Genomic DNA, 26,788 nt, shown 5'->3' on the forward strand with positions numbered 1-26,788 from the left:
TATTGATAATATATTGGGAGCTATTTTAAGAAAGACCAAAAAGTTGAATAGTTATGAGTTAATCTATACTGGGAATCTTTGAAAGTAGAATGTCCACAACTCTACAAGTAGGACTGGTACGTAGTGTCAATTTTCTTAATAATTATTGTACATCGGTTGTACATTTACCATACCTTAAATTATTAAATGTTACTACGATATAAATAAAGCTAGAGAATTCCCGAGCTATGGCTGTATTTTTAAATTAATAGAAACTTCCATTATAAAATTGAAGTGTCTAGAAAAATATGCATAACAATAAATAATAAAATAATAAAGTTCCTACACAAATTAATAAGTTTGTAAAAATCTTATAAAAAAAAAAAAAAAAAAGTAAAGTAGAGTTTGGGAGGGAAAATTTCCTCCAAAAAAAAATCTCTTCTTCAGTATAGGTATATAGATATACCTTTTTTTGATGCTCCGTTTATAAAACTCATTTCATAAAATCAAATCTAGTTGTGGAAAGGTAATCAATAATCATATGTCCTTTATAAAACTTATTTTATGACCTATTTACATTAAAATTATATGAGGTAAAAAGTTACCATGAACTAAAGTAACAGTTACTTAAATTAATTAAATTATAAGTTACCTTAATTTGTTTGATTTACACTCGGAGTACAATTTTTTTTTTTTTTTTTTGTAAGAATTAATGATAGTTATATAATATGCCATGCAATCAGTAGTGATTATTAATATCACATGTCATTTGTACAAGGTGACAAGCAAGGGCAGCCATAGACATTGACATGGCAGGCTGGCTTGTTGAGTTGGCTAACTGTCCAGTTGTCATTGATTTGATCACAGTTGTGCTATTTTCGTAATTACATTACAAAATAGGGTTATTTAAGTATTTAATTGTCTATATGTTTCTTAATATTTCTAGTGGCAGTTGGCTAATTCCTATTGCTGTCATGCATTCAAGTCTCTGATTTTGATTGGATATTCATATTCCAAAGGTAGTTTGATAAATTAAAGAGTGTTGTATTTGTGTTACATCTTGTAAGTCTCATCAAGTGTTGTGTTTGTTTTCTCTAGCTCCTTCTCTTTTTTCTCCATCCATCATTTGGTTCAGGTATAACTTTTATATTATCTTTATTTTTTACAAAGTTTTGTTCTTCATGTTTCATTTAATTATTATATGGTGTATAGAAAGCAGCGAATTAAACAAAGATGTAAGCCAAATTTAATAGTGTATTACTGTATAAAATCGGGTTTGATTCGTCATGGTAAATTTGTACTCCGTGTGTATATAAAGAGTTGTTAAACAACATGCTTTAAAGGTATATTACTTACAATTCTTCTCATGTGTGTTTTGTCCGATTGGAAATTATTTGTTCATCACGAGGGGAATTTTGTTAGCTAAAAAGGTAAAAAATTAAGGGAGTATTTCCTGCTGTTAATGGGTTCTAATAGTTTGAAAATATGTTAATTGCTGTTAGAATTTAGAAACTTGGGATTCAACTTAGCAAGTTACTCGCACATATATATACTCCTAAAAAATGACCAAATAAGATAATTGATAAGATAAGCTACTATGTTACATCATATTTTAGAAAATAAGCTACTTCATAAATCATAAGTTTTCTAACAGAAGGTTTGATTAGGAAGATAAGCTAATATGTTATATCATGCTTTAGAAAATAAGCTACATATTTCATACGTTTCGTAAGAAATTTAGGGAGGTCGACAATCACCTAACTTTATATACTGGGCACATGCTTCAGAAAATCGGTCAACGTACATATACAAGCTTTGGTTTCTTTTTAAAAATATAATAATGAAATGTTATATTCGTTCTATTTTTTTTATTTTCATTCCAATAATCATACAAGATAACTTTTATAGTATAGTTTTAATATAGGCTTTAATATATAAGTTTGAGAATCAAAGTTACATCATGTTTTTACTAAGCATTTGGTCTTGTATGGAACCCGGTGTACAATAAATTATTGTAGACCCAAAATTTGACACTTTCAAATGATATATAATCACTTTTTTAGACGATATAATTATCTTTTTGTGAGTCATATTTTGAATTATATAATCTCATATTAAGCCATTTAATGAGATTATATAATTATTTTGAATGATGTAATTTACTATTTGATACTTTTATAATGATAAATTTACTTTTTAAGTGATACATTTACATAACAGTTTCAGGATGATATAATCATTTTTGTAGTAATATAATCACATTTCGTATGATATAATCACATTCGTATGGTATACTAGAAGGTTGAGTCTACAATAAGTTAAATTATTATAGACCGGGTCTATTCTAGTTTTTTATTTTACGCAATTGTTTCATATGTTTCTTAAAATTTAAAGTTGGATCAATAAGAAGAAATAAGCTACTTTATACTATACTTTAAAGACAAGCTTTACATGTTAGTAATTTGATTTAACTACTTTGATTTTTTTTTTCAAAATATATTGATAAATATTATACGAATAACGTTTATTTTTTCATTTCAAAATTTATACAAATATAACTTTTGTCTAATACATATAGAATAATTAAGAAGATGAACTAGAAATGGAGGAAAGTTAGGCATTTACAAATGCATAATAAGGGGTATTCATGTAATTATACATATGTACAAACGAATTCATATTTTGGTATCATTGGATGATCAAATGGTACCACTGAATGTACAGTGTAACTATATATGCACATAATGGTATTATATATGCATTCAGTTGTACAAAATTTATGCAAATATGGTACCACTGAGGATTCAATGGTAACATATAAACTTTCAGTGGAACAATCAACATGTGATCCCCTATCACGTGATACAATCCGACCAAAAAAATAGGTAGGGTCCACCTACAGACCTCTCTTCCTATCTCTCTCCTCTTTTCTCTCTCTATCATGTGTTTTAATAATATTTTAATCAATGTTATGCATTTACAAATGTTTAACTTTCCTCCCTTTAAAATTCCTCTTATAAGAATTAAAATGAGAGAGAGAGAGAGAGAGAGAGAGATGGTATATTACTCTTTTGACCTGTCATGTTAGAATACGAAACTTCCGTCAAAATTACACTACCAATGGTATCATCTATCGACACTAGAAGTAACAAAGTTCACTTTGAGAATTTCATTGTTGCTTATTAATCGTAATTATGTTGATTTGACTTGTAGGTTATATTAACGGATAAACATGGGATACTGGAAAACAAAGGTTCTTCCACAGATTAAGAAGGTTTTTGGAGTAGATGTGGCCAAAAAAGCTGCTGCCGTTGAAGCATGCAAGTCCTTTGATGACTCTAAGGTACCAATTTTAATTTATGCATGCATGCCTATTTCAACAAAAGTTTAGAAAGGAAAAAAAAAATGATTATTATGAATAAAGAAATTTTAAATGGTTATCGTTAGTTATGATAATTATTTTATTCATGTCGATAAAAGCATTATCATAATATATTTTTTTTTTTTTTTTTTTTTTGAAATAAAAAAGCATTATCATAATTAACAATAGGAAAAATTGATTCTAATAATCTCACCTTTAGCCGGTTCGCTTTTAATAATCACATCTTTCGATTATTATCTAATAATCCCACCTTTGGGTGCATTCTCTTTTAATGGTCCCTAACCTGTTGGTAACCGATATAATAAGTTAACAGGCCATGTGGCACTTTGTAATTCGCCGAAATACATTTTTTTCATTTATTTTTTTTATCTTTAAATTTTTTTTCCCCCTTTCCTTCTTCCTTGTCCTTTTCCCATCCTTCATCCATTATTCACGACCCTGCAACCAGCCACCCACATCCACGACCCCGAAACACCAAATCCCAGCCATGCCCACCCTTGAAACAGCCCATCCGAGCCACTTTCACCCCCGAGACACCCTACCCCAACCTATCCCCATTCTGAAACTCTTCATTTCAGCCCTCCCATGCACACACCGAAACGCCCAATTGGGTGTTCAAATTGGAGCATCGAATGAAAATTGTAGGTGTCAAATTGCTCGACTAGAGGTTGGAATTGTGATTGTAGGTGGTCGAATTGTTGGTTGCGGGTGGTTTGGAGGTAAAATTGTTGTTGCTTAGTGGCTAATTGGAGTACTGTAGGGACTACGAGGTGGCTTGCTGCTGTGTTGTGGAGCGTGGAGATTGTTGGTTGTTGTTGCGTTGTTGAGTGACGGTGGCTGGTGAAAAAGAGGTGTCGTGACTGTTGGTGAGTGAGCAAGGAGCAACGAGGGCAAAGGTGGTCGGAATTGTATGTTGTTGTTGACTTGTTGGTGCTTGGTGGTCGGAATTGTAAGGGGGATTGTCAAACCGGTGGTTAGGGAAGGGAAGCTGCTGCCGCCAAGGAGTAAATTTTTTTTTTTAAAAAAAAAAAAAAAAAAAAAAACAACACTTTAACTTACCCAAAGAATAGGTTACCGGTCATAAAGGACCATTAGAAGAGAATGTCCATCAAAGGTGGGATTATTAGCAGTGAACCGATAAAAGGTGCGATTATTAGAATCAATTTTTCCTTAACAATAATCGTTTAGAATTTCTTAATTTAATCAAAGGAAAATTTGACGGTTACCATCAAAATTGTTGCTATTTTACAGTAGCAATTACCACCTACAGGTTTTTTTTTTATTTAATTTACCACTAACTATTTTTCAAAATATTAAAATTTCCCACCTATTTGGCTTTCAACTCAAATGTGACGTCATGTGGGGCCCACTAATTAACTTTTTCCTCCCTTTCTTTCTCACTCGATTTCTCATTCCCGTGTATTGTATTCCTCTCAAAATTGGGAAAACACTTCAATTCATCAAATAATTAACATGAATTTATTATTTAATTTGAAATTTTTCCTCGATTTTGAGAGGAATACAATATAGGGGAATGAGAAATCGAGTGAGAAAGGAAGAAAGGGAGGGGAAAAGGGTGGGAAGGTAGTTAGTCCCCACATAACATCACATTTCTGTTGAGAGCCAACTAGGTGGGAAGTTCTAAAATTTTAAAAAATAGATGGTAGTAAAATTCAAAAAAAATAAAATATAGGTGATAATTACTAAAATAGTAACAATTGTAAGTGGTAATTGTTAAAAAAATTCTTAATCATATTGTGTGTAGGAATGGCAACGGATCGGATTCGGGTCGGATGTGGCTAAATCCGAATCCGATCCGTTTAGTAAACGGACCCTGGACTTGGATCCGAATCCGAGTCCGAATCCGAAAAATCCGAGTCCGAATCCAATCCGACTCGTAATTTTCGGATCCGAATCCGGTCCGTTTATTCGGACCTCCGAAATGGTCCGAATATTTTTTTTTTTTATTTTTATTTTTTGTAATGTCATATATCTATAATTGCTTGTATTGTCATACTAATTAAAGTATAAACATAACATATTTAAATTATAAACTAAGTTACATAACAAAATTTTGCTACAAAACAAGCAAATAATTGTCCCAAGTTATAGAGCATATGCTTACACTCTCGGATTCGGACTCGGATTGGACTCCGTCGGACTTTGCGTAGGGTCCAAGTCCGATCCACCTCCTATTCGGATTCGGATCTATTTTATCGGATTTGGATTCGGACTAATTTTAAACGGATTCGAATCGGATTTTTTTCTTTCGGATCGGATCGGATTCGAATCGAACTCGGATTAAATTGCCATCCCTAATTGTGTGTATGGTTAATGTTGATCTGAAATGCCTAAAGACAATAGTGGATGCCAATTATATCAAGTGAAAATAGTTGGGACCTCACCCAATTAAGATTATTTGATTAGTTCAAGTGCTGGGCATAATAGGTGATACCTAAGACGACCCTTAAAAATAAATGTCGTTTACATCATTGTTCATCTTGCCTCTGTCAACACTTAAAAAAGTATTAACGATATGGTTAAAAGACCATGAAGTTACCGTCCGACTATCTATTGTTGGGAGATCACAAATTATTTAACTTGTTTATAGGAGGAATTATCCAAGGAATTTGAGGAGAAGAAAGCTGAGCTGCAGCCAAAAGTACTCGAGATTTATGAAGCTTCATCAGCTGAAATCAAGGTCAGTGTGTAAGGAAACAAAATTATGATCAAAAGAATTTTCAAGTGACTTAATTAGGAATTTAAAGGATACTATTTTATGAATATTTTTACAGACTTTGGTAAAAGATCCTAAAGAAGCTGGCCTTAAGAAACATTCGGCTGATGTTCAGAGCTTTCTTGACAAACTTGATAAAATTGGTAAGTCATTTCTTCACATTTTTCTTACATAGTTAATTAAATTAATACTACTAAACATTTGTTTGAAGGTCAAATCTCATTTACATTATATTCTTTTCGTGGCTCTTTTCTTCAGAAGTTGGGTTGGTTTCATTGCTTGGTTAATTGGTTGCACTATATAATAGATTGGTTATTGTATATGCAGAATTCCCAGGTTCCAAAGTAGCCCTTGAAGCATGTTCAAAGTTCGGACCAGCACTGGCTCCAGGTCCGGTTATATTCGTGTTCGAAAAGGTCTCAACATTCGTGGTCAAAGAAGAGAACCCCAGGGAGATAGAAGCCCCAGCAGCAGCAGTAACAGAAGAAGCAACCACCACGAAAGAAACAAGCGAGGTAGAGAAGGAGATAGCCACTGTCTCAGAGGAAAAGCCTAGTGAAGTTGCAGCCACAGTTGCAGCCGATGCCACTACAGCTGAGACAGCAGCCCCTCCCAAGCTGGAGCAGCCACAAGCTGAGGAACCACCTAAAAAAGCTTGAGCAACCAATTGCATGATTCATCAACATTCAACAACGTGCTATTAAGAATGAACTCTTCCTCTCCTGCTTCTTTTTGTACATTTGTGAAGAATTGTAAAAGTGTAATTTGTTATATACTCATTTTTTTTGTTAGTTTCCTGCTTCTTATAAACCTTGTGAAATTGCAAAGGTTCTTGTTATGGTTTTTATGTAACATTTGTTTAATTTTTTGAGGGGATATTATGTTATTGTAACTTCTTTTACTTTCTTATGCTGAATATCAGAATATGTAATTAATACAGTATTATATATATATATATATATATATATATATATATATATATATATATATATATATATATATATATATATATCAGTGTACATTCAGTGAATTGTGGAAAAAATGTAAACTAATCGTCACAATTTCTCAAAGTAAATACTTTGATTTAGGCCAAAATCATGGAAAATCTCAAAGTAATATCAAGTCGAACACCAAAAAAAATACCCATATCAAATGCAAACAATTAATACCCGAGTATGAGTAACACAAATAATTTTTTTTTTTTTTAGGGAACTTTGTTGAGTAACACAAATAATTAATAGAATGCTACTCCTAACTATTTCCAATTTGCAAATGCCACACAGGTTACAGAGAGACTGTTTTTTACTTTTGTCTATCAGTAATGAGTTATATTGATACTCTTAGTCAATTGTTAGAAGCAAGTGGAGGAAAATGTTAAAGAGTACTCCATGTTTTTCACGACAAAAAAAGATGTTAGCTGTTCCAAAATCTAAAGAAGAAAGGTGATATACAAATCTTTGTATGTGGCCACATGGTGCGGCAAGGGTTACTGGTTTTGTCAGGAGTTACTTGTAGGTGTTACTTGTATTCTGGGGTTACTTGTATGGGTGTTACTGGTTTTGGTCGGGGTTACTTAATTATAGGGTGTTACTGGTTTTGTCAGGGGTTACTTGTAGGTGTTACTTGTATTCTGGGGTTACTTGTATGGATGTTACTAGTTTCGGTCGGGGTTACTTGTAGGGTGTTACTGGTTCGATCTGTCATGTGTTACTTGTATTCTAGGGTTACTTGTACGACTGTTATTGGTTTTGATCAGGGGTTACTTGTAGGGTGTTACTGGTTTGGTATGGGAAGTTACTCAGAATACAAGTAACCTAATAATACAAGTAATACCCTACAAGTAACCTCATAATACAATAAACCCAATAATACAAGTAACCGTGCCGCACCATGTGGCTTGCCAGATTGAAAAACCTCTGAAGGTGATATGATATGATAAATTAGCTCAAAAGAGTTTTTTGAAAGTCTAATAACCATAATTAGCAAATTTGTCAGTATTTTATCTTAAGACTTTATATTACATGAGCTCCTTGGATTTTATTTATTTTTTTTATATTCTTTTTTCCTTTTTGGGGACAGGGAACAAAGGTAAATAAATGTATGAACATAAAAACAATAATAACAAGAGGGTATGCTGAGGAAGCAAATAAATAACACTTGCATAGTAATTGATATGGACACCACTTTTACATGGAATTACACTTTATGTATTAAAAAAAATAATAATTAAAAAAATATAAGCCTGCTCATCTACCAGCTTGAAAACTACTTCAAAGCCAAAAGAGTTCAATAAAATTACTCCGAATAGTTGATACAGAGTAACTCTTATGCCTGTTTTCCAAGAGACTATCTTATACTGTATTTATGATGACTACCCGCAAGAAGCCATTGTCCTAGAATGTTTTGTTCAACATATAAGCCCACTGTACTATAACAAAAGGCAAGAAGCGCCATAAGCTTCTTACTGATGAACTTTCGATTGGGTTGTTTCTTTTACACTTGAATCAGTACAGCAGAGTTTCTTTAATACTGTTTCAGTTCCAGGGTGGGCTGGTGGGCAACATTTTTAGTCAAGGAATGTCCCCCACAATAGCTAGGACTACAACAGGTTGGAAGAACGGCTATTTGGGAGAACGGCTATGGATTACCAGACCGATATTGCCCAATTCCTATCAGGTCCTGCAATAACATAATAAGTAAATTAGCTCTTTGGTAAGCATGTTATTAAAGCATGTTTTTAAATACAGAACCCAGAACAACAGAGCATTTCATTTATAGGGGACAAATGACCATATACAAATCTCTCATCCCATCCAACCCTACTTTTTATCTTTTCTCCAAAGAATATAGAACAATGTTATATCTACTCAATCGACAAAAATATCAACAATTAGAATTTTAGTAGTGCTTGACTGCCTGTATATTATAAGCTAAAAAACCTTTAGCATACAGTCTTTGCTGACTACTATAAGATAAACACACGTCAATAATTAAGATGGGATATCCTCCACAAGCATATGGTAATAACATATACTTCATCCATTTCATATTAGTTGACACATTTCTTTTAAACACGTTTGCTAACGCATAATTTATTTTAACATTCTTCAGTTATCAATAACAAATATAGTAAAAAATTGGTATTTTGAAAATAGTAGTCAAGACAAATCTAACAAAACCTCACTTGACTATGATATTTCTCAAATATAAATCGCAAATTGAAGTCAAAAGTAACTTTAAGTGATTAGTCCCTAAAGTCAAAACATGTCCATTAAAAAGAAACCAAAGAAGTATAGACCAAGAAAGGCAAGAATTACTTGGGCTGAAGCGTATCTAGCATTCATGGCCATTAGTCTAAATTCTACGCAGAGACAGTAATCAAAAAATATTTTTACCTTTGAGCATAGACATTTTATAAGAATGGCTCAATGTAGTTCATTCATTTAGAGCCAAATGATTTCCAAAAGCCAGCTCCAAAGCAGTAATGTGGTTCAAAGTCCCAAACAAATATCTAGCTATATGCTCCAACCCCTATCCCCTCCTATCACTAATTCAATATATACTCCTAACTAGTTTTTACCTTCTGCATTAAAAAAAAAAAACACACATATGTTAATGGATAAAATAATGTACTTTGAAAGTTATATACTACCTCCGTTACATGTTATGTGCAACGATTAGACATTTTCACTTTCTGCTTTATGTCAAATCGTTACATATAACCTGTAACGGAGGTAGTATGTCACTTTTTTATTACCAAAACTATCATTTTAGAATATGGTAAATAAATAGTTGACAAAAGTAAGCAGGATTGATTTTTTTTGCTCCAAAAACATAGTTTGAAACATCATATTTATTGTTACTACTTAAAAAGTTAACTCGCAGAGAGAACAAGATGTTGGTTATCAATAAAGAGAAAGATAATCTCATCTCATAAGACATTGATTGATTGAAGATACAGGCACTTTATCCAAACTACAGGTACCAAAGTGGAGCCCTTGGTGCTTGGATTCCACCAATGCTATTTTAAGTCTTAAACCTAAGGTCAAAATCTACAGATTCTAATTTAACTCATCACTCAAGCCGTGAAACAGAGAGGAAGCTTAGAACGGGTTTCGTAAAGCTAGTGGGTGGGGGAATTTCGACTCTTCAAGAATTCAGGGTGGGTGAAGGACTGAAGGTGTGAGACAATAGGTCGTGGTGGAGCTTATATGAGGGGAAAGGGGGAGGACACTAGTAGTGCTAGCGATGATGTTGGGGTGAAAACGAGGGCAAGTTTGGTTATAATTGTTGGCAGCCATGGCAGAAGAGAATGGATAGAATGAAGAAAGATAAAGTAAATACAGTAATTTATTGAAATGAAAAGAGGAGGCGAGGAGCAACATGGTCTATTTCCCAAGCCGAACCATGTTTATCACCTTGATAAACATTTGATGTTCAATAAAGAGGTAAGTGCATAATTTCCTGTATAAATTGAAGGACGTTTTTGTAACGAAAATTTCACCAAATGCCCCTGAGTTATTTTTTTATTCACCATATACCCATAAAAATTTTCAAATTCACCGTATACACTTGAGTTTCACAAAAATGTCACCAAATGCCCTTAATGATTAACGGCAGTTAATTCCATTAGTCATTAAGGTTAATTATGCCACATGGCAGCATTTGGTTGGTTGTTTATTTTAATAGATTAAATTACTTAATTAAGTAAAAAAACTATATAAAAAAAAAACCCACCCCAGCCCCCCCACCAAACCAACCACCTGCCAGCGTCCGCCGGCGAGGCCACCCCCCCCCCCCCCCCACCCTCGACTCAATTCCCAAACCCCACGACAACCTTTCTCTTCCCCTAAAACCACCCCCATCCACATACTTCTTCCCGAAAAACAACCCTCGTCCCCTATCCCCCACCCTAAATCGACCCCCCTCCCCTTCCCCCACCCTTAATTGGCCTACCTGCAACGCCCTTAAGCCCGGAAACACAACTCGAAAACCTAACCAACAATTTGAAACCCTAAATTTTCGATTTGGGGGTTTTTGGGTTTCTAGGTGGCCGATTAAGGGTGGGGGAAGGGGAAGGGGAGGGGGATCGATTTAGGGTGGGGGATATGGAACGAGGGTTGTTTCCGGGAAGACGTTAGCGGATAGGGCTGGTTTTAGGGGAGGAGAAAGGGTGTCGTGGGGTTAGGGAATTGAGGAGGGGGTGTCGAGGGTGGGGTTTGGCCTCGCCGGCGGATATGGACCACCGGCGCCGATTCCGGCTTGGGGTGGGGGACCACCGGTGCCGACGGCCACTATTGGTTGGTAGGGGAGGGGGTGGGTTTAATTTTTTTTTAATATTAATTAAGTAATTAATTAAATTAATTTAGTAATTGATTAAAAGATAACCAATTGCAGCATGACACATGGCACAATTAAACTTAATGACTAATGGAGTTAACCGTCGTTAGTCATTAAGGGCATTTGGTGACATTTTTGTGAAACTCAAGTGTATACGATGAATTTGAAAATTTTCATGGGTATATGGTGAACAAAAAAAATAACTCAGGGGCATTTAGTGAAATTTCCGTTTTTGTGATTCGCCTTATCACCGTCTACCATCAGCTAATGGCCATCTTCTTTATCCTTCTTTCACCCACCTTCATCTTTTTCATCTTCTTCTTCACCTTCATCTTCTTTGTCTCCTTCTTCAAGTTGCTGCAATGGAGACTTCACTAACACCAACGAATGAAAAGTTGAAAACCTTAAGAAAAAAGGAAGAATTAAAGGGTATGGCTAAGTAGCTAACCCCAATGGGTAGGTGAGCTTTCCTTCCTCCATTGTAAGAAAATCAAAGCTTCATGTGTACAAGAAGGATACCAAATGGCCCTAACTTTCTTACACGAATGTTGATTTTTACACGGTGTACAAGAGTGAGATATTTGGGTTTTATTAAAGTTGCATGGATATTAAAGCAACTTATCTACCTAATTGCCACTAGATAATGCAATAGAATATCAGAGCAATATTAATCTAGGTGATAAGCTTGTATTTTCTCCTCTTTGCTACAGTAAGCTTACCACATAAGGAAATGGCGAAATTTTGTTTATACTTTCAAAAACAAAATATGGTGAAACGATTTTAAATTAGTACCACCTCCGTTACAAATTATTTGAACGATTCGACATAAAGTAGAGAGGTAAAATGTCTAATCGTTGCAAATACTATGTAACGAAGGTAGTAATAAGAATTCACATTGTCTCCTAGTCTTTTCTTGTTGTTAATAACTTCATTGCAATAGAATTACAACTTCCTAAGTCCCGGCTATTGAACTACTATAGATAATTTGATTAAAAAAATACTTCAAAGAAGTAGCTTTACTTTAACCTATTAATATAAGTGCCCCTTATTCTAATTTTACAAGAAAAAACAAGACATCCCCCTACAAAAAATCAAAAATAAATTAATTGATTACTCCATTTGGTAGTACATGTAATAAAATAATACAACTAAGGCTCCAGTGCATAGTTTAGTATGTACTTGTATTGCAATGCAGAACATAAAAGAATCAAATAAGGTTGTATGTGTGTGATCTATTCGGTTACTAAATGCATAGCTTAAGGCCATGTTCACTTCACTGTAAAAAAAAATAATATTAAGTAAAAATAATTTCAGTGAAATTAAGTTACATTTAGTAAAAATAATTTCAGTTCGATAAAAATTATTTTAGTTCAGTAAACTCCAATAACTATAAAGAAGAACTACAATTGAAAATAAGTAAAAATAATTTCAGTTCAGCAAAATTAATTTCAGTTCAGTAAAAATGATTTCAATTCAATATAAATAATTTCAGTCAATAAAAAATAATATCAGTTGAGCAAAAATAAGGTGAAGTGAACGGGGCCTAGGTAAAATAATTTCTTTTTTTCATAAAGAATGGTAAGTGGTTATTAGTTGATTGTATACAATAAATATTTAGATATATTCAATAACATTAAAAATAATAATATTAGTTTATATATTCATCAAAATTCTACACTTAGGGCCTGTTCTATTCAGCTTAATTTCAATACAATTCAGTTGAGGTCAACTCAGTTGAGGTCAACTCAGTTTAGCTCCAATCAGTTCAATTCTGTTCAATTCCTAATTTCCTTCTCTCATAAACAATTCATTTTAGTTCTATTCAGTTCAATTCAGCTCCAATCAGTTAAGTTCAATTCAACTCCAATCAGTTCAGTTTAGGTATTTTCAGTAAATTGGAACAGGTCCTTAGTCTTTTCCTTTTGCTATAGTCATGGACGAATTGACGAGTTCAATTCAAGATGATATCCCATGGTGCATGATGTTTCTAGGCGATATTGTGTTGATTAATAAGAAAAAAAAAAAAAAAACACATGGAAAGTAAGTTGAATTGTGGAGACAGACTTTGAGGTCTTGTGACTCAGGTGAGCGAAAGTAAGAAAAAGTATTTGGAATGTAAGTTGAGCGATTTGAGAAACAGTGAGAGGGGGCTGATCACCTTGGATGGGAAGATTGTCCAAGTTTCTAAGGTCTTTCAATATCTAGTACCTATTATTCAAAAGAATGGAGAATTGGATGGAGATGTAGCTCATAGGATTAAAGTAGGTTGGTTATAGGGGAAGAGTGAGACAAGGTTTTAATATGATCCCGACGTGCCCCATAAATTAAAAAGGAAATTTTACTGAACGACAATAAGGCTTGCTTTGTTATATGGTACAGAAAGTTAAGTCGTAAAGCATTACCATGTGCATAAGTCAAATGTAGTGGAGATGCGTATGTTGCGATGGAAGTGTGGCCATACAAGAAATGGTCGGCTAAGGAATGAGATAATTAGGAAGAGAGTAGGGGTTTCATAGATTGACTACAAGATGAAGGAGAATTGCTTAAGATGGTTTGGCAATGTAAAAAAGAGACCAAACAACACTCCGTTAACGCGGCTTATAGAATCGCAAAGTTTCGCTAGAATTGCAAAGTTTCGCTAAAGGTAGGAAAAGACCTAAGAAAACTTGGATGAGTGACATGAGCGCTTTAGGGATTGAGTGACATGAGCGCTTTGGGGATTGAGTGACACGAGTGCTTTGGGGATTGAGTGACAAGAGTACTTTTATTATTTTATCCTACCATCCTACTAGTGTTTTATGGAATGTATTGATTCCTTTGCTAAAGTTTTCTCAAACCTTTATGTTTTTTATATCCCACCGCTTTAACCATTCCTTTAAAACTTTCTTGAATTTAATTCTAGGTTCTCTTTTAAAACTCCCTAATTATTTCTCTAATCTTTTTCTCACTTTACTCGTTGATTTTCAAACTCTTTCAACTGATTATCTTGTTATGTCCTTTTCTTGGCATCTTACAGTTCCTTATAACGATTCATGTTAGCCAACCCAAAATCATTTCTGGAATAAGGCTTAGTTGTTGTTGTTGTAGTATTAATTAAAATATGTAACAACTAGATTAAGTTTGTAAATAAAGCCAAAATTTTAATCAGAAGAGCTAAAAGGGATCATATTACAAGTATATCAAATTTAGTCCATTTGAGAGTAGTAAAGGCAAGAAGTTGATTTAGAATGGAGACTTAGATAAATGAACATCACTTATGGCCTAGACCCTATTAATTATCATTAGCAATGAAAAAATTACACTTTTAATATTCCAATGGTAGTATAGAAAATAATTTTTTTTTAAAAAAAAACATAAAATTAGTGTTTACTTATATATTTCATTCGTTTCATTTTTATGTTACTATATTGATTGTGCGGGTTTACCATTTGACCTATAACATCTCTCATTACATTTTAGTAACTACAATTCAAAATCTAATATTCTTAAAGCACAAGACCCCGCATTACTATTCTTTCCCTTATATCATGGGAATAATTTAGAAGAATCTCTTAGAAGGCTTATTTTGAGTAGGTATAAGATCTTAAAACTAAATTTTCATGTAATTTTTCAAACACTTACTTAAATTTTCAAAAGAAAAGTTAATATAAATTCAAGAACCCACAAAATTGATGAACAATTCTTTAGATGCTATGGTTACCTTGTGTTTATATAGGATATTTGGATACTTTTTACAAGTTACATAGGTCAAGGTGCTTTTAAGGCACGTATTCAAAGCCAAATACTAGTATGATATTTGTACCATGGAATGCTTGGAATCAAGTCTCTAATTTACTAACTTTCCAAGGAACATTTAATGTAGAGAATACGAAATCCAGAATGGAATCATGTCACTTACCCAGTTGTCTTCAAAAAAGTTTGAAGCAAGATAAAAGGCCGTTAGTAGCTTAACTATATTTGAAAAAGGTAAGGAGAAGAACTTGTTAATTTCCCTCCTCAAAAGAGAGAATTATTGATGAAAATCGATTTGTAGACTGGTAGATAAGGCCTATTGATATTGAATAGGTAAGAGTAATCTCTTGTATAGAGCAATACAAATGAGAAACCGTTTTTCTTTACCTTTAGGCAAGATGTTTTTAAAAGCAATATACAATAGAAATTTAAATCATTTCCCTAGTTCAAAAGCATTGTCAACCTAACTCATGCTCCTCCAACACAAAGAAATTTAAAAAGGTCTAAAGCAGGGATGCATTTTTAAAGAATCAATGGAATAAGTCGGCAAGTCAAGCCTCCTACCCTAGCCCTTGGAATTAACTTTATGACAAAATATCACTTTCTTTAAATTATCTTCATTAAGTATATTTAGGTTATAGGGTTCATTAGCAAGCTAGGCTGTAAAAGTAACATTTTTCTATCCCAATTTTGTCTTAATTGCCTCTCACTTGTACATCACAATCATGTGGACGTTATGTTGCAAAAGATTATAAACTTCCTCAATTTTGTTTTAGTTGATATATTTTGACTTTTGATACTGTTCACAAACTTTAATTTAATTACCTTTTGTGATTTATAGCTATGATAAAACATAATCATGTGAGATCTTATTTGAATTTTCTTAATGTATATAATGTTAATATCAACTTTTTATTATTTTAACATATTGATAATTAGAGATATTATTCGTTAAAGTTTTAGAGTTAGCAAACATGATATAAGAAACGTCTCAACGTAAAAAAATATAAAAAAATAAATAAATAAAGTAATGGAGGAAGTACTACACATGGAACCAACAGAAAAATCGTAAGTATTGAATTAGTGGAATTACTGAAATCCCTATTCCATGGCTTTAGCCAAAGAGGCTTCAAAGTGGAGCAAAACCCATCTTAGAAGTAGTATTATTGGCATGTAGGAGAAGCTTTTTCTTTGTTCTGTTTTGTAATCCTTTCGGGCCTTAATGTTTGCCTCATAGATCATTTTATTACAACGACTGGACATCCATAAAAGTACGCTACTCAGGCCCCGTTTGGTTTAATGTAAAACATTTTCAATGGAAAATTAGTTTTCATGGAAAACATATTTTCAAGGAAAAACACAATTACAAATTAGTTTTTCTTTGTTTGGTTGCATACAAGAAAAGTCCAAGAAAAATAAAAAATAAGAGTGGAAATGTAAGAATGAATGAGAGTTAAGTAAAAAAAGGAAGTAAGAAGGAGAGAGGAAAATGTGGCTTCCCTTGTTTTGGGAAGGAAAATGTTTTCCATCATTAAGGATGGAATTTTCCACCCTTGGAAAAATTGTTTTCCACCCCTTAACAAACCAAACAAAGGAGAATGGGAAAAAATGGAAAATTCATTTTCCATGAAAACCTTTTACATCAAACCAAACAGGGCCGCAATGTTAGAAGTGTTGATGTCCCTAACTGCCTGTAGCCTAACACTCAAAGCACTAAAGGTCCATATCATGCGAGGATCAACACAAGATCATTACTTAAAAAGAGGAAAACACCTTTTATAAAAATTCAACAGCCACACACACACATACTTGATGGATAAACCATAGGGGGCTCAACCACCTTAAGAAAGATGTATCCATCTATCTGTGAAGCATAAGCAGCCACAAGGGGTATGAGTGTATGACCCAGGGAAGTGGAAGTGACACTGTTGACATAAAGAAGTAAATCTATGTTGCTACACAAATCACAGGGTATGAAAGTGCTAAGAGAATACACAGTAAGCACAATGCATCCAGTGAGGCTGTCTAAAAGTCGTGAAATATGGTTAAAAAAAAAAAAAAGGCAACCATGTAATAGATCATCTACACCCCATTCAACCACCAAAGTAGGAACAAGAGGGGGAAATGAGAAAAGGAAAGGCAAATGACAATCTCTATACACAAGACTACACTATAGACAGGTCATAATTTGTTGGAATTACGAAAAGAAACAGTAAGAGAGCTGAAGGCATACCTGGCAAGCCTTATTTTTGGCTCTGGTTTCTGCAGTACTAGGTATGTCATTATTGGGTTTCATAAACTTCTTCTCCCGCCATTCACAAGAACCCCACCCATCAGAAAACCTACCTCCCCTTGTACAGATCAAAATTGGTTGTAAGATTGACTATTAATATATAAGTCAAAGAGTCACTGCAGCTCCTCAAACACATGAAATTTGAGTATACTTACTGCATATAAGCACGAACTACAAATTCAGCACGCTGAACATTACGATTCTCATCAAATTCAATGTTCTTATCTCTTATTTCGAATGAGACATTAAAGTAAAATGCTATCTTCCTCCAACCTACACACAACAGAGGTCCATACTCTCACAAACTACTCAAATGGGATTATAAAAAGGTTGTAGAAAATTATTTTTTAATCCGATACCTGACTTTTTGATAAAAGGACTTCCGGATATAATAGTATAATCTGACTTCTCAAGAACCTGGTCATTACCAAAAACAGATCAGAAGCATAAAGACCGAAAAAATATAGCATAAAACCTTCCATCTACATTGTAAGAGCACTGCCTTAATCAAAGGTTTAAGGGCAAGAGAGATAACAGTTAGAAATTAGCATGTAACATGTTCCATGCTATTCAAGGAAATTTTCGTATATTACATGACGTAAATGAATCAAAACCAATTATCAAAAGTTGAAAAGTATGACATGCTCAACTCCCTGATGCTCTTTTGTGTATGCAATATTTAGTTGGCTTTTGTAGAATTGAGGTTCGTATGAACTTGATTTCTCTAAGAAAAATAAGAGTAATAGGATAGTCAGGAGCTGCAATTAGATTCTGATAGGGGGATACAGACAGACCATAACGCACACATCAATAGAAATGATTTAATGCAACATTCACCAGTACACCCCAGTTTGGTGATATAAGAAGATACACAAAAGTTCTCTGGTCTAAACTTTTCCCATGTCTAAAATAAGTTACAACTCCATAACATGCCCTTGTCACTATGATAATCATGCTGAATTTATTAATAAACCAAAACAAAGATGTCCGTCACTCAATCAAATCAGGTATACAAAATCTATTCAAAATGATGATTCTCAAGAGCCAAATATTTCTCTAAGATTGCTCAAGGTGGCCGATTAGATCACAAAAGTATTACTTCCTCCAATTATATTTACTTGCAACACAGTCTTGTGGCATGCACTTTGGAATCAAGATGGTATAATGTAAACGGACAAATTATTCAAAAACATGTTAGACATGATACCTAACTTTTCTCTAATTTTTGTGTAAAAATTATTTTGATAAAATCGCTCGTTTACCATCAATTATCTCTTCCTAAAACTACATGCCTAAGATGTGTGTAGCAAGTGAAAAAAAAAGGAAGTTGTTGGGGATTTAGCAACAGATAAACACAATATGGGGAAGGGAAGAATAATAAAATATAGGACAACAAAAGCAACACACAAGATTTTTATGTGGAAAACCCCTCCTCAACAATATAGGGAAAAACCACAATCCTGATCTCCAGGGACCAAAACAAAATTTGTTATTTCCTCCATTTCGTAATAATTGCAACACTTTCCTATTACGTATGTTTCATAATTATTGCAACACCTCCATATTTGAAAAGGACTCACTATTATTTTATAATTTCTCTCTCCCACTAAATCCACTTTAACAAATATTTTATTAAGTCTCTCTCCTACCAACCCCACTTACACTATTTTTTTATTATTTATCTTTCCTACTAATTACACTTTATATTATAAAAAAAAAAAAATAATAAATAATCCATTTTTGGCCCTCACCCTATAACTTCCCTAAAACTTTGTGCAAACCCTAGAGTTGCGATTACTAGAAAACGGGGGAGCATCAATAATTTCGGGAGTACAGTGACCACCACCACAATTACAATATTATATTCAATGTATTTTTAGGAGTTTACACTAGTACCCTCAACTTGGTACTTGCACTAGTCCTAAAAAAACCCCTCACACTAATATTGTGTTTGCCTCTTGATCAATATTTGAAAAAGCGTCGATCGGGGGTGTGCGCTTATTTTTGTCTAGGCGGGGCGTTTTGGGTTAGGCGCACAAAAAGCGCACGAGGCGCACCTGAGACGCACCCCAAGCACACTTCAGCCAAATTTTTTTAACTGTCCATATAGTGCGCCTCACTTCAAAGAGGCGTACCTAGGCGCAGCAGAACCCCTCACGCTTCCTGTAAGCTTTTTTATACATTGCTCTTGGTCACTTCCTCCCTCACTCCTCTTTGAGGAGTTTTGCTACTAACTTCTTGCTAGTAGATTTCCTGTACTTTTTACCCTTGCATAAACTCTCTCTCTCTCTCTCTCTCTCTCTCTCTCTCTCTCTCTCTATATATATATATATATATATATATATATATATATATATTATGTGAGAATCAAGGTCTATAATAGAAACTAGGAACCAATCTTAGCCTGTGATCGCGCTCTATCTAACAGCTCATGTTCCACCTGCATTCATTAATAGCATTTTTGTAATTTCGCGGCTTTTCAAACTTTTTTCGGTTTTTTAACTTTTAAGTCAATTTCATTTATTTCATGATTGATTTCATTTACTTTTACCAACTTTCAATCTACTTTTTAGAAATGAAACTGAAAATCACTTTGTATTTATGTAATATTACGAAAATGTCATTAATGACACAGGAAACATGTGGACCATCCGACTAACATTATCTAAGGCCTAGATTAGTTTCTAGTTCTTATTTTAGCCTTGGTTCTCATTATAACTTGGCTTTATATGTGAGAACCCAAACTTATATGAGGAATGAACTATAATTTAAAACATGTGAGTAAAAATTTAGAACATGCGAGTAAAAATTTATAACATGTAACTCAAATTAAAATTTAGAACATACGAGTAAAAACTTAAAACATCTGTGTGAGTAATAATTTAGAACATCTGATTTAAGAATTAGAGAAATGAACTAAAATTAGAATATGTGAGTAAAAATTTAGAACATACAAGTAAAAATTTAGAACATCTGTGTGAGTAATAATTCAGAACATCTGATTTAAGAATTAGAACATATGAGTAAAAACTTAAAAAATATACTTTATGTATGAGTACAATATTAATTGTGTAGGCATTCTAGGCAATTTAATACCACGTAAATAGAAAGAAAAGGGGACATAGGGGTCCACAATAGTACTGTGTAGTGTGTAGGCAATTTTTTTTAAAAAAAAAGAAAGAAAAGGGGACATGGGGTCCACAATCTAAACTCATTTATTTACACGTTTCTTCATCTCCCTCCTCCATAGATAACCATTTTTTTAAAACACCATTGGCGAAACCTTTAAAGTTTTTTAAGCTTTCAATTATACCTGAAATTATAAACAAATAATAACCCAATTGTCACTCATGCTACTTAGAATCTTACTACAATCGGGTTCTCCGTCATCGACGAACCAGAACGCGAACCAGAACGCGTCAGATCCGCGTTTCGGTACGAACGTTGCAGTATGGGGAACGCTATACCGTCTCGTGTTCAGGGAAACACTGAGATTAACCCTACAAATTCTTCCCTCGAACCAAATTACCAAACACTTCTACTACATCACAAAGTCGAACCCTCTTCTCGAAATATTTCACGACCATGATTTTGTGGTCTTAAATTACTCGACCCTCCAAATAACAAATATTGTTATTGGCCTTCTTGCCTTGCAACACCAAGCAGTTGTCTCGTCGCCTCCATACACCTTACACCACCGTCCACTACCAACATACCTATGTCCGTGCTTTGTCAACTCTTCCAACGATATCACGTTGGCACGTGCACTAGATACAAACCTCACATTTGGAATGCCTGAATGGTACGACCTAACCATCATGGATCCTTAAGCGCACACTACCTAATTACCTATGCCTTCAAAATTAAGGTTATGTCCCATGTTGATGTTCCCAAACTCACCTTATTGTACGGTGTCAGGCATCGCGTTGTCTCGATATCGAAGCGGATGAATCAAGCACCCATTTGTATTGACTCACATTCTCCTTATCATTGTGAGTGAACAACAACTCCTCATAATCACCGCATAAAACATTAGAGGAACCACCTTCATTATCCACTTTCATTTTGCCCATCTTCCCAAGCAACTACCTCAAGATCTTCAAATCTTCTTTCACCTTTCGACAATTAAATTGTAGATAACCCTTCCCATGAAAATAATAGCACTTAACATTACTATAATCTCTCGGCCGACATTTCGATCCCGTTGGTCATCTCTCCTTGACTTGTTCCTCCCTCTCTCGGAACCCTCCACAATCGTCATGATTGTATAAGACACCTCCATCAATTTGTGTCATCATACGCTCATTCTCCCTCACAATAGTTATTTCTTCATTTACAGTAATCTTCTCCCTTCCCACAAGTAATGTATGCACAATCAGCCTATAGAACTTCGATAGTAAAGTCAATAATAAGAGGGCTTGCTCTTGACGAGGAATTTTCTCAACAGCAAAGTAAAATTATCAATGTAGTTTTGCAAATTTGTACCATTCTAGCGTAAATGCTCAACAACTTTTCTAACAAGACCTTCACACGTCTCAGTTAGAAAATTATACTTAATCTCTAAAACAATCGCCAACAAAATCGTACTGACCGCCTTCTTTTTCTTAGATGCCCACTAGACATCATCCAAATTTGCGGGTTTTTTAGTCTCCAAAGCTAAATCTGCATCAATATATTTTCAAAGGTGTTCTTTTACACCACAAAATTGATTTTCCCATCAAACATTGGAATTTCATATTTTTGTTGTACTTGCCGCCATCGTAACTTATCAGATTCTTCCTCTAAGTGTCTACTTCCCCCTACGACTAATCCTCTACCCTAGGCCCACCTTATCGGGTCGCACGCACATTTCACTTTGCATTAGTATGTTATTGTCTTCTTTAGGCCTAGCCCGCACGGATTTATTTTTGAGCACTTTCCCAAAAAGCCTTATATTAATTAAAGTGTGCACTCACTTATAAGGAATTACTTTCTTCCTTATTTCTTCCATGTGGGACTAAGGATAAATAAGGTGTTATTATTAGTCGGGTTAATCTCCCCAAACCCCAATTAATTATGTTGTTTTATTATTTATTATTAATACTAAATATGTTACATTAGACAATAGGCATTGACTTTGTGGTACATATAAGAGCAACTCTAATGGCAAGCTAATTGTCAAATTAGCTTGCCATGCCACCTAAGATTGCAAAGCTATTATTCCTGCTAGCTAATTCATACCACAATGGTTAGGCTAATTAATATTTAGATTTTTCAGCTTTATTTTTTAAATAATTAGTATTTTATTAGAGACAATTAATTTCTAAGCTAATTAGCTTAGCTAAGCTAATTTGCTTGGCATTAGCTTGACCAAGCTAATTATTAAATATACTCCAATGGTTGGGCTATTAGCTTGAAAATTATTAAAATTGCAAGCTAGTCCTTGAAAGCAACCATTGGAGTTGCTCTAATTATCCATATAAGTGTTAAAGCTTGTTGACAAAACTTTACATTGTTTGCATATATATATGTAACATGAGTTTATGCAAGGGTAAGAAAAAGAGGAAATTTACTAGCAAGAAGTTGGCAAGAAAACACCTCAAAGACAAGGAGAGCTAAAGTCAGAGGCAAACACAACATTAGTGTGAGGGGTATCTTTAGGATTAGTATAAGTACCATGTTGAGGGTACTAGTTTAGACTCCTCCTAAATATACATTATATGATTGTATCTAATATTTAATTACAATGGCGGTCATTGTACTCCCGAAATTATTGTTAGTAAAGTTGTTTTCGTCCTCAGAAATTGGGACCGTGGTTTTTCCCTTTATTGTAGTCCACGTAAAAATCTTGTCTATTGTTTTTGTTGTTCCGTATTTTATTATTCATCCTGATATTGTGTTTATTAATTGTTCCATCCCAAACAACTGGTATCAGATTATTTGTGTGGGACGCTCCCTCAAATGTTTGAACTCGAGATTGAAAATTTGTGGTGCCTTGTATCAAAAGTCCACTTGATATTGAGGTCAAATGGCACGTTCCATGGTGGTAACGGCAATACATGATGGCAGTTTTGTGCTAGCCATGTAGCGAAAGTCCTCCCGTGGTGATACAGGCGATGCAAGGCAAGATGGTTTAGGTGGAGGGGAGGCCGTAAGTTATGTCGTCCTTGGTGTAAGGGGAGGTTTGTTAGGGTTGTTCATCCCAAGTCCCACATTAATGAAATAAGGAAAAAAGGACTTTCTTATAGGAAAATTTAATAAAAATAATCCAACCTTTGCCTCGCTCCCCCAAAATAATCCAACCTTTCGTTTAACTCTGAATAATCCTAAGTTTACTACTTATTTTCTCCCAACAATCCTAGCAGGCTACCCAGCCCTTTACTATCAATTCCCATCCACGTAGTACTTCCTTATTGGCAATTTTTATTTTTAATTTTTAAAAAAAGTATTTTTAATTCTTAAAATTGGAAGGGGAAAAAAAAACTTTTTCTCTCCCTCCCAGCCTGCTTGTTTCTCTCTCCTCTCCCAACCACACCACTCAACACACCATCCATGACCACCACCAACACTACCACCTACAACCACCTCAACACATAAACATAACCACTCAATGCAACAACCACGACCAACCCACAACATCAATTACTTACAACCACCGACAACCCACGACAGCACGCGCCGCAAGCAAAACCAACAAAAAAATAACCCCCCGGCCCATTCCAACCCATATTGGAAGACGCATGCCCCAATTTAGCCCAAATTCAATTGAAAGAGAGAGAATAGAAGAAATAATAAGGTTTGACAGGGAAGTGTATGTAGTAAGTGGAGTTTGATAAGGGAGGGGAGGGGTGGCGGGAAGGTTTAGGGAGGTGACGTTGGGATTTATGGGGTTAGGGTTTTAGCGTATGGGTGGTATGGGTAGGGCTGGTCGTTTCAGCTTGGTGGTTTTGAGTCTGGTAGGAGTGGGAAAAAGGTTTCGCATCTGGGTTTGGGTGGGGTAAGTGGTGGCAGATGTCGTGCTCGCTGACTGTAATGGAGTTGAAGGAGGGGGAAAAATAATAATTTACCTGAAGTTCAAGTTCCCGATCATATAGGTTTGGTATAAGAAAATAAGTAGTAAACTTAGGATTATTCATGATTAATCAAAAGGTTAGATTATTTTGGGAAAATGAGACAAAGGTTGGATTATTCTTGTTAAATTTTCCTTCCTTATAAGTGAGTGCACATTCTAATTAGTATGAATCCTTTTGGAAAGGTCCCAAAAACAAATTCGTGCGAGATAGGCCCAGATAATGTCATACTAATGTGGAATGGAGTGTGTGAGCGGCCCAACAAGATGGATGCCTTGGCCATCAGAAATATATGCTATCCCATTATAGACTTCTGAAATTACAAGTCTGGCCCATTTAAAAAAATTACTGAGTGATCAAGATAGTGGAATTCAAAAAAGAACAAAATGTCCCAACTAAAACGAAAAATTTGAAAGACAATAGTAGTTGTCTGGTCACATATCCATACAAAGACAGCAAACAAGAATTTAGCAACTACTTGTATCCACATTTCTCACTCCACTCTACCCGAAATAGTGCCACCACCCAAAAATCATCCTTTTTTTGCCATAGGTTAGTAACAACAGTAACAAAGCTACTAATATCACCAATTACTGCATCTATAATCCTTCAGAATCGTTGCATTGCCTCAACATAATTTTCCTTGTACTTATAAAGAGACTTTGCAGCCCTTAACTTAATAGATTCACTTAAATTGTAGTGAAACATCAACCAAACACAACCTATAACTTTAGGTGACATCCTGACTTTCAAGTAAATTTGAAATAGGAAAACCACATGGAGAGGAAATTGCAAGGATTCACACAACTTAACTCTATTTCAAAGTATGCTTTCCGCTTCCAAACAATTTTCATACAGCCTAAAACTCTACTTGCTCGCCCAGTTGTGTTTATATCTTATATTAGCTGGATCAAACACTATTCTCTAACAGCATACTTTCTCGCCTCAGTTGTGTTTATATCATATATTAGCTGGATTAAACCACTACTCTGACAGCATACTTGCTCGCCTCAGTTGTGTTTATACTCATATCTTATATTAGCTGGATCAAACCACGATTTTCTAACAGTATAAATGATACACAAAAATAAAGTCCGTCTGCAAATATATTGAATACACCAAATTAGCTCGAGAAAAACCCGGAGTACTTTGTAATCTGTTGAAGTGTTGATACACACAACCAGTTCTAAGAAACATTGTCTGTAAGCTTACATTAAAATGACTATACTCGGACAATATGTTCATACTTTCAAGTGAAAATAAATAATCATCTTATTTTCACATAAACCATTAATTATAATGCATCAAAAACGCGCTAGAACCTTAATATGACTGAACAAATACTAGCTCATTAATTCCAGAAATTATAATTAAACATAGAACACATAAAATGGAAAATGCTCAATCACCTAATTTCATACAAATTCCAACTATGCTGAAGAAATCCAATAACTTGATCAAATCATTAGTAAAAAGCCACAACAATGGCAGCAAAAAAAAGTTTGAAATAGACTAACCGACATAGCAGCATCTTGATAATCCTTAAAGAGAGAAACAGTAGGAAAACGACCACTCAAACAATGCGAAAAATTCTCCTTATCTTCGCAAACTCTATACTCAACTTGCGGAGAAATCTGCTGCTTTGGCGAAGTAAAAAGCTGATGATTAACCGGAAAATGGTTAACAAGCATCAAATCAGGGCTACTCTCAGTAATCTCAGAAACACAAGGGGAGGAAATCCTCGACATCTTTTGCGGGCGACGAAAATGGCAATGATCATCATCGGAAGGAACCCTAATTGAGCCATTAATGGCGTAATTTGGGGGAGATTTGGAGATAGATGGAGGAGAATTAGGGTTATTGATGAATCGAGGTTTGGGTGGAGATTTGAAATTGGGAGTGTGATTTAGGGTTGATGATGGTTTACGGAAAACGGTTGGGGCGGTGGTGGTGGGAGAGGAGGAAGAGTAAGAAGCTGCGGCAGCGGAGTCGATGACTGCCCACAATGCGGCATCGTCGAGGTCTCTGTCGTCCACTGGAAGTGAGGCCATCAAACTCAAAGTTTCAAATGTGAGGGTTTGAGTATTTTAGGAGTGAAATGGTTTCAAATTTGAAAATGTTGAGGTAATTGGCGCTATTGTTGGTTTTAAGACACCAGATAAACAACCAAGAGTGAGTGAACACGGAAGAGTCGAAGAGATGGAAACGCTAATACGATATCGTGTGCCTTGGCTAACCAAAAATTCAAGTTAGGAAGTTTGATGTATCGGTTGGGA

General features: G+C 34.6%; 2 protein-coding genes across 2 annotated transcripts; one reads left to right on the forward strand and one right to left on the reverse strand.

Moving 5' to 3' along the window:
* Window positions 1–932: 932 nt before the first annotated feature.
* On the forward strand, window positions 933–7,037 carry LOC145623890 (plasma membrane-associated cation-binding protein 1-like). Its single transcript, XM_081676791.1, has 6 exons — window positions 933–998; window positions 1,078–1,114; window positions 3,193–3,322; window positions 5,973–6,062; window positions 6,157–6,241; window positions 6,426–7,037. Exons 3-6 carry the CDS (start codon window positions 3,212–3,214, stop codon window positions 6,755–6,757), a joined length of 618 nt encoding a protein of 205 aa, XP_081532917.1. The 5' UTR covers window positions 933–998; window positions 1,078–1,114; window positions 3,193–3,211; the 3' UTR covers window positions 6,758–7,037.
* Window positions 7,038–8,230: 1,193 nt separating this feature from the next.
* Window positions 8,231–26,641, reverse strand: LOC145612505 (uncharacterized). Its single transcript, XM_081667864.1, has 5 exons — window positions 26,030–26,641; window positions 17,823–17,880; window positions 17,619–17,736; window positions 17,404–17,521; window positions 8,231–8,777 (listed from the first exon to the last, which is right to left on the reverse strand). Exons 1-5 carry the CDS (start codon window positions 26,561–26,563, stop codon window positions 8,736–8,738), a joined length of 870 nt encoding a protein of 289 aa, XP_081523990.1. The 5' UTR covers window positions 26,564–26,641; the 3' UTR covers window positions 8,231–8,735.
* Window positions 26,642–26,788: the final 147 nt, after the last annotated feature.

This window comes from Chenopodium album, chromosome 3 (assembly GCF_948465745.1).
Source record: "Chenopodium album chromosome 3, dcCheAlbu1.1, whole genome shotgun sequence".
In the NCBI taxonomy this organism is placed as follows: Eukaryota; Viridiplantae; Streptophyta; class Magnoliopsida; order Caryophyllales; family Amaranthaceae; genus Chenopodium; species Chenopodium album.

What these genes read in the sequence shown, in the direction of transcription:
- LOC145612505 (XM_081667864.1), bottom strand. Translation starts at nt 26,563, where the DNA reads ATGGCCTCACTTCCAGTGGACGACAGAGACCTCGACGATGCCGCATTG. An exon ending in TCCTTTTATCAAAAAGTCAG is followed by an intron (nt 17,737 to 17,822) that starts GTATCGGATTAA and finishes TGTTGTGTGTAG; the next exon opens with GTTGGAGGAAGATAGCATTT. An exon ending in GTAGTTCGTGCTTATATGCA is followed by an intron (nt 17,522 to 17,618) that starts GTAAGTATACTC and finishes GATCTGTACAAG; the next exon opens with GGGAGGTAGGTTTTCTGATG.
- LOC145623890 (XM_081676791.1), top strand. Translation starts at nt 3,212, where the DNA reads ATGGGATACTGGAAAACAAAGGTTCTTCCACAGATTAAGAAGGTTTTT. An exon ending in AGTCCTTTGATGACTCTAAG is followed by an intron (nt 3,323 to 5,972) that starts GTACCAATTTTA and finishes ACTTGTTTATAG; the next exon opens with GAGGAATTATCCAAGGAATT. An exon ending in TGACAAACTTGATAAAATTG is followed by an intron (nt 6,242 to 6,425) that starts GTAAGTCATTTC and finishes TTGTATATGCAG; the next exon opens with AATTCCCAGGTTCCAAAGTA.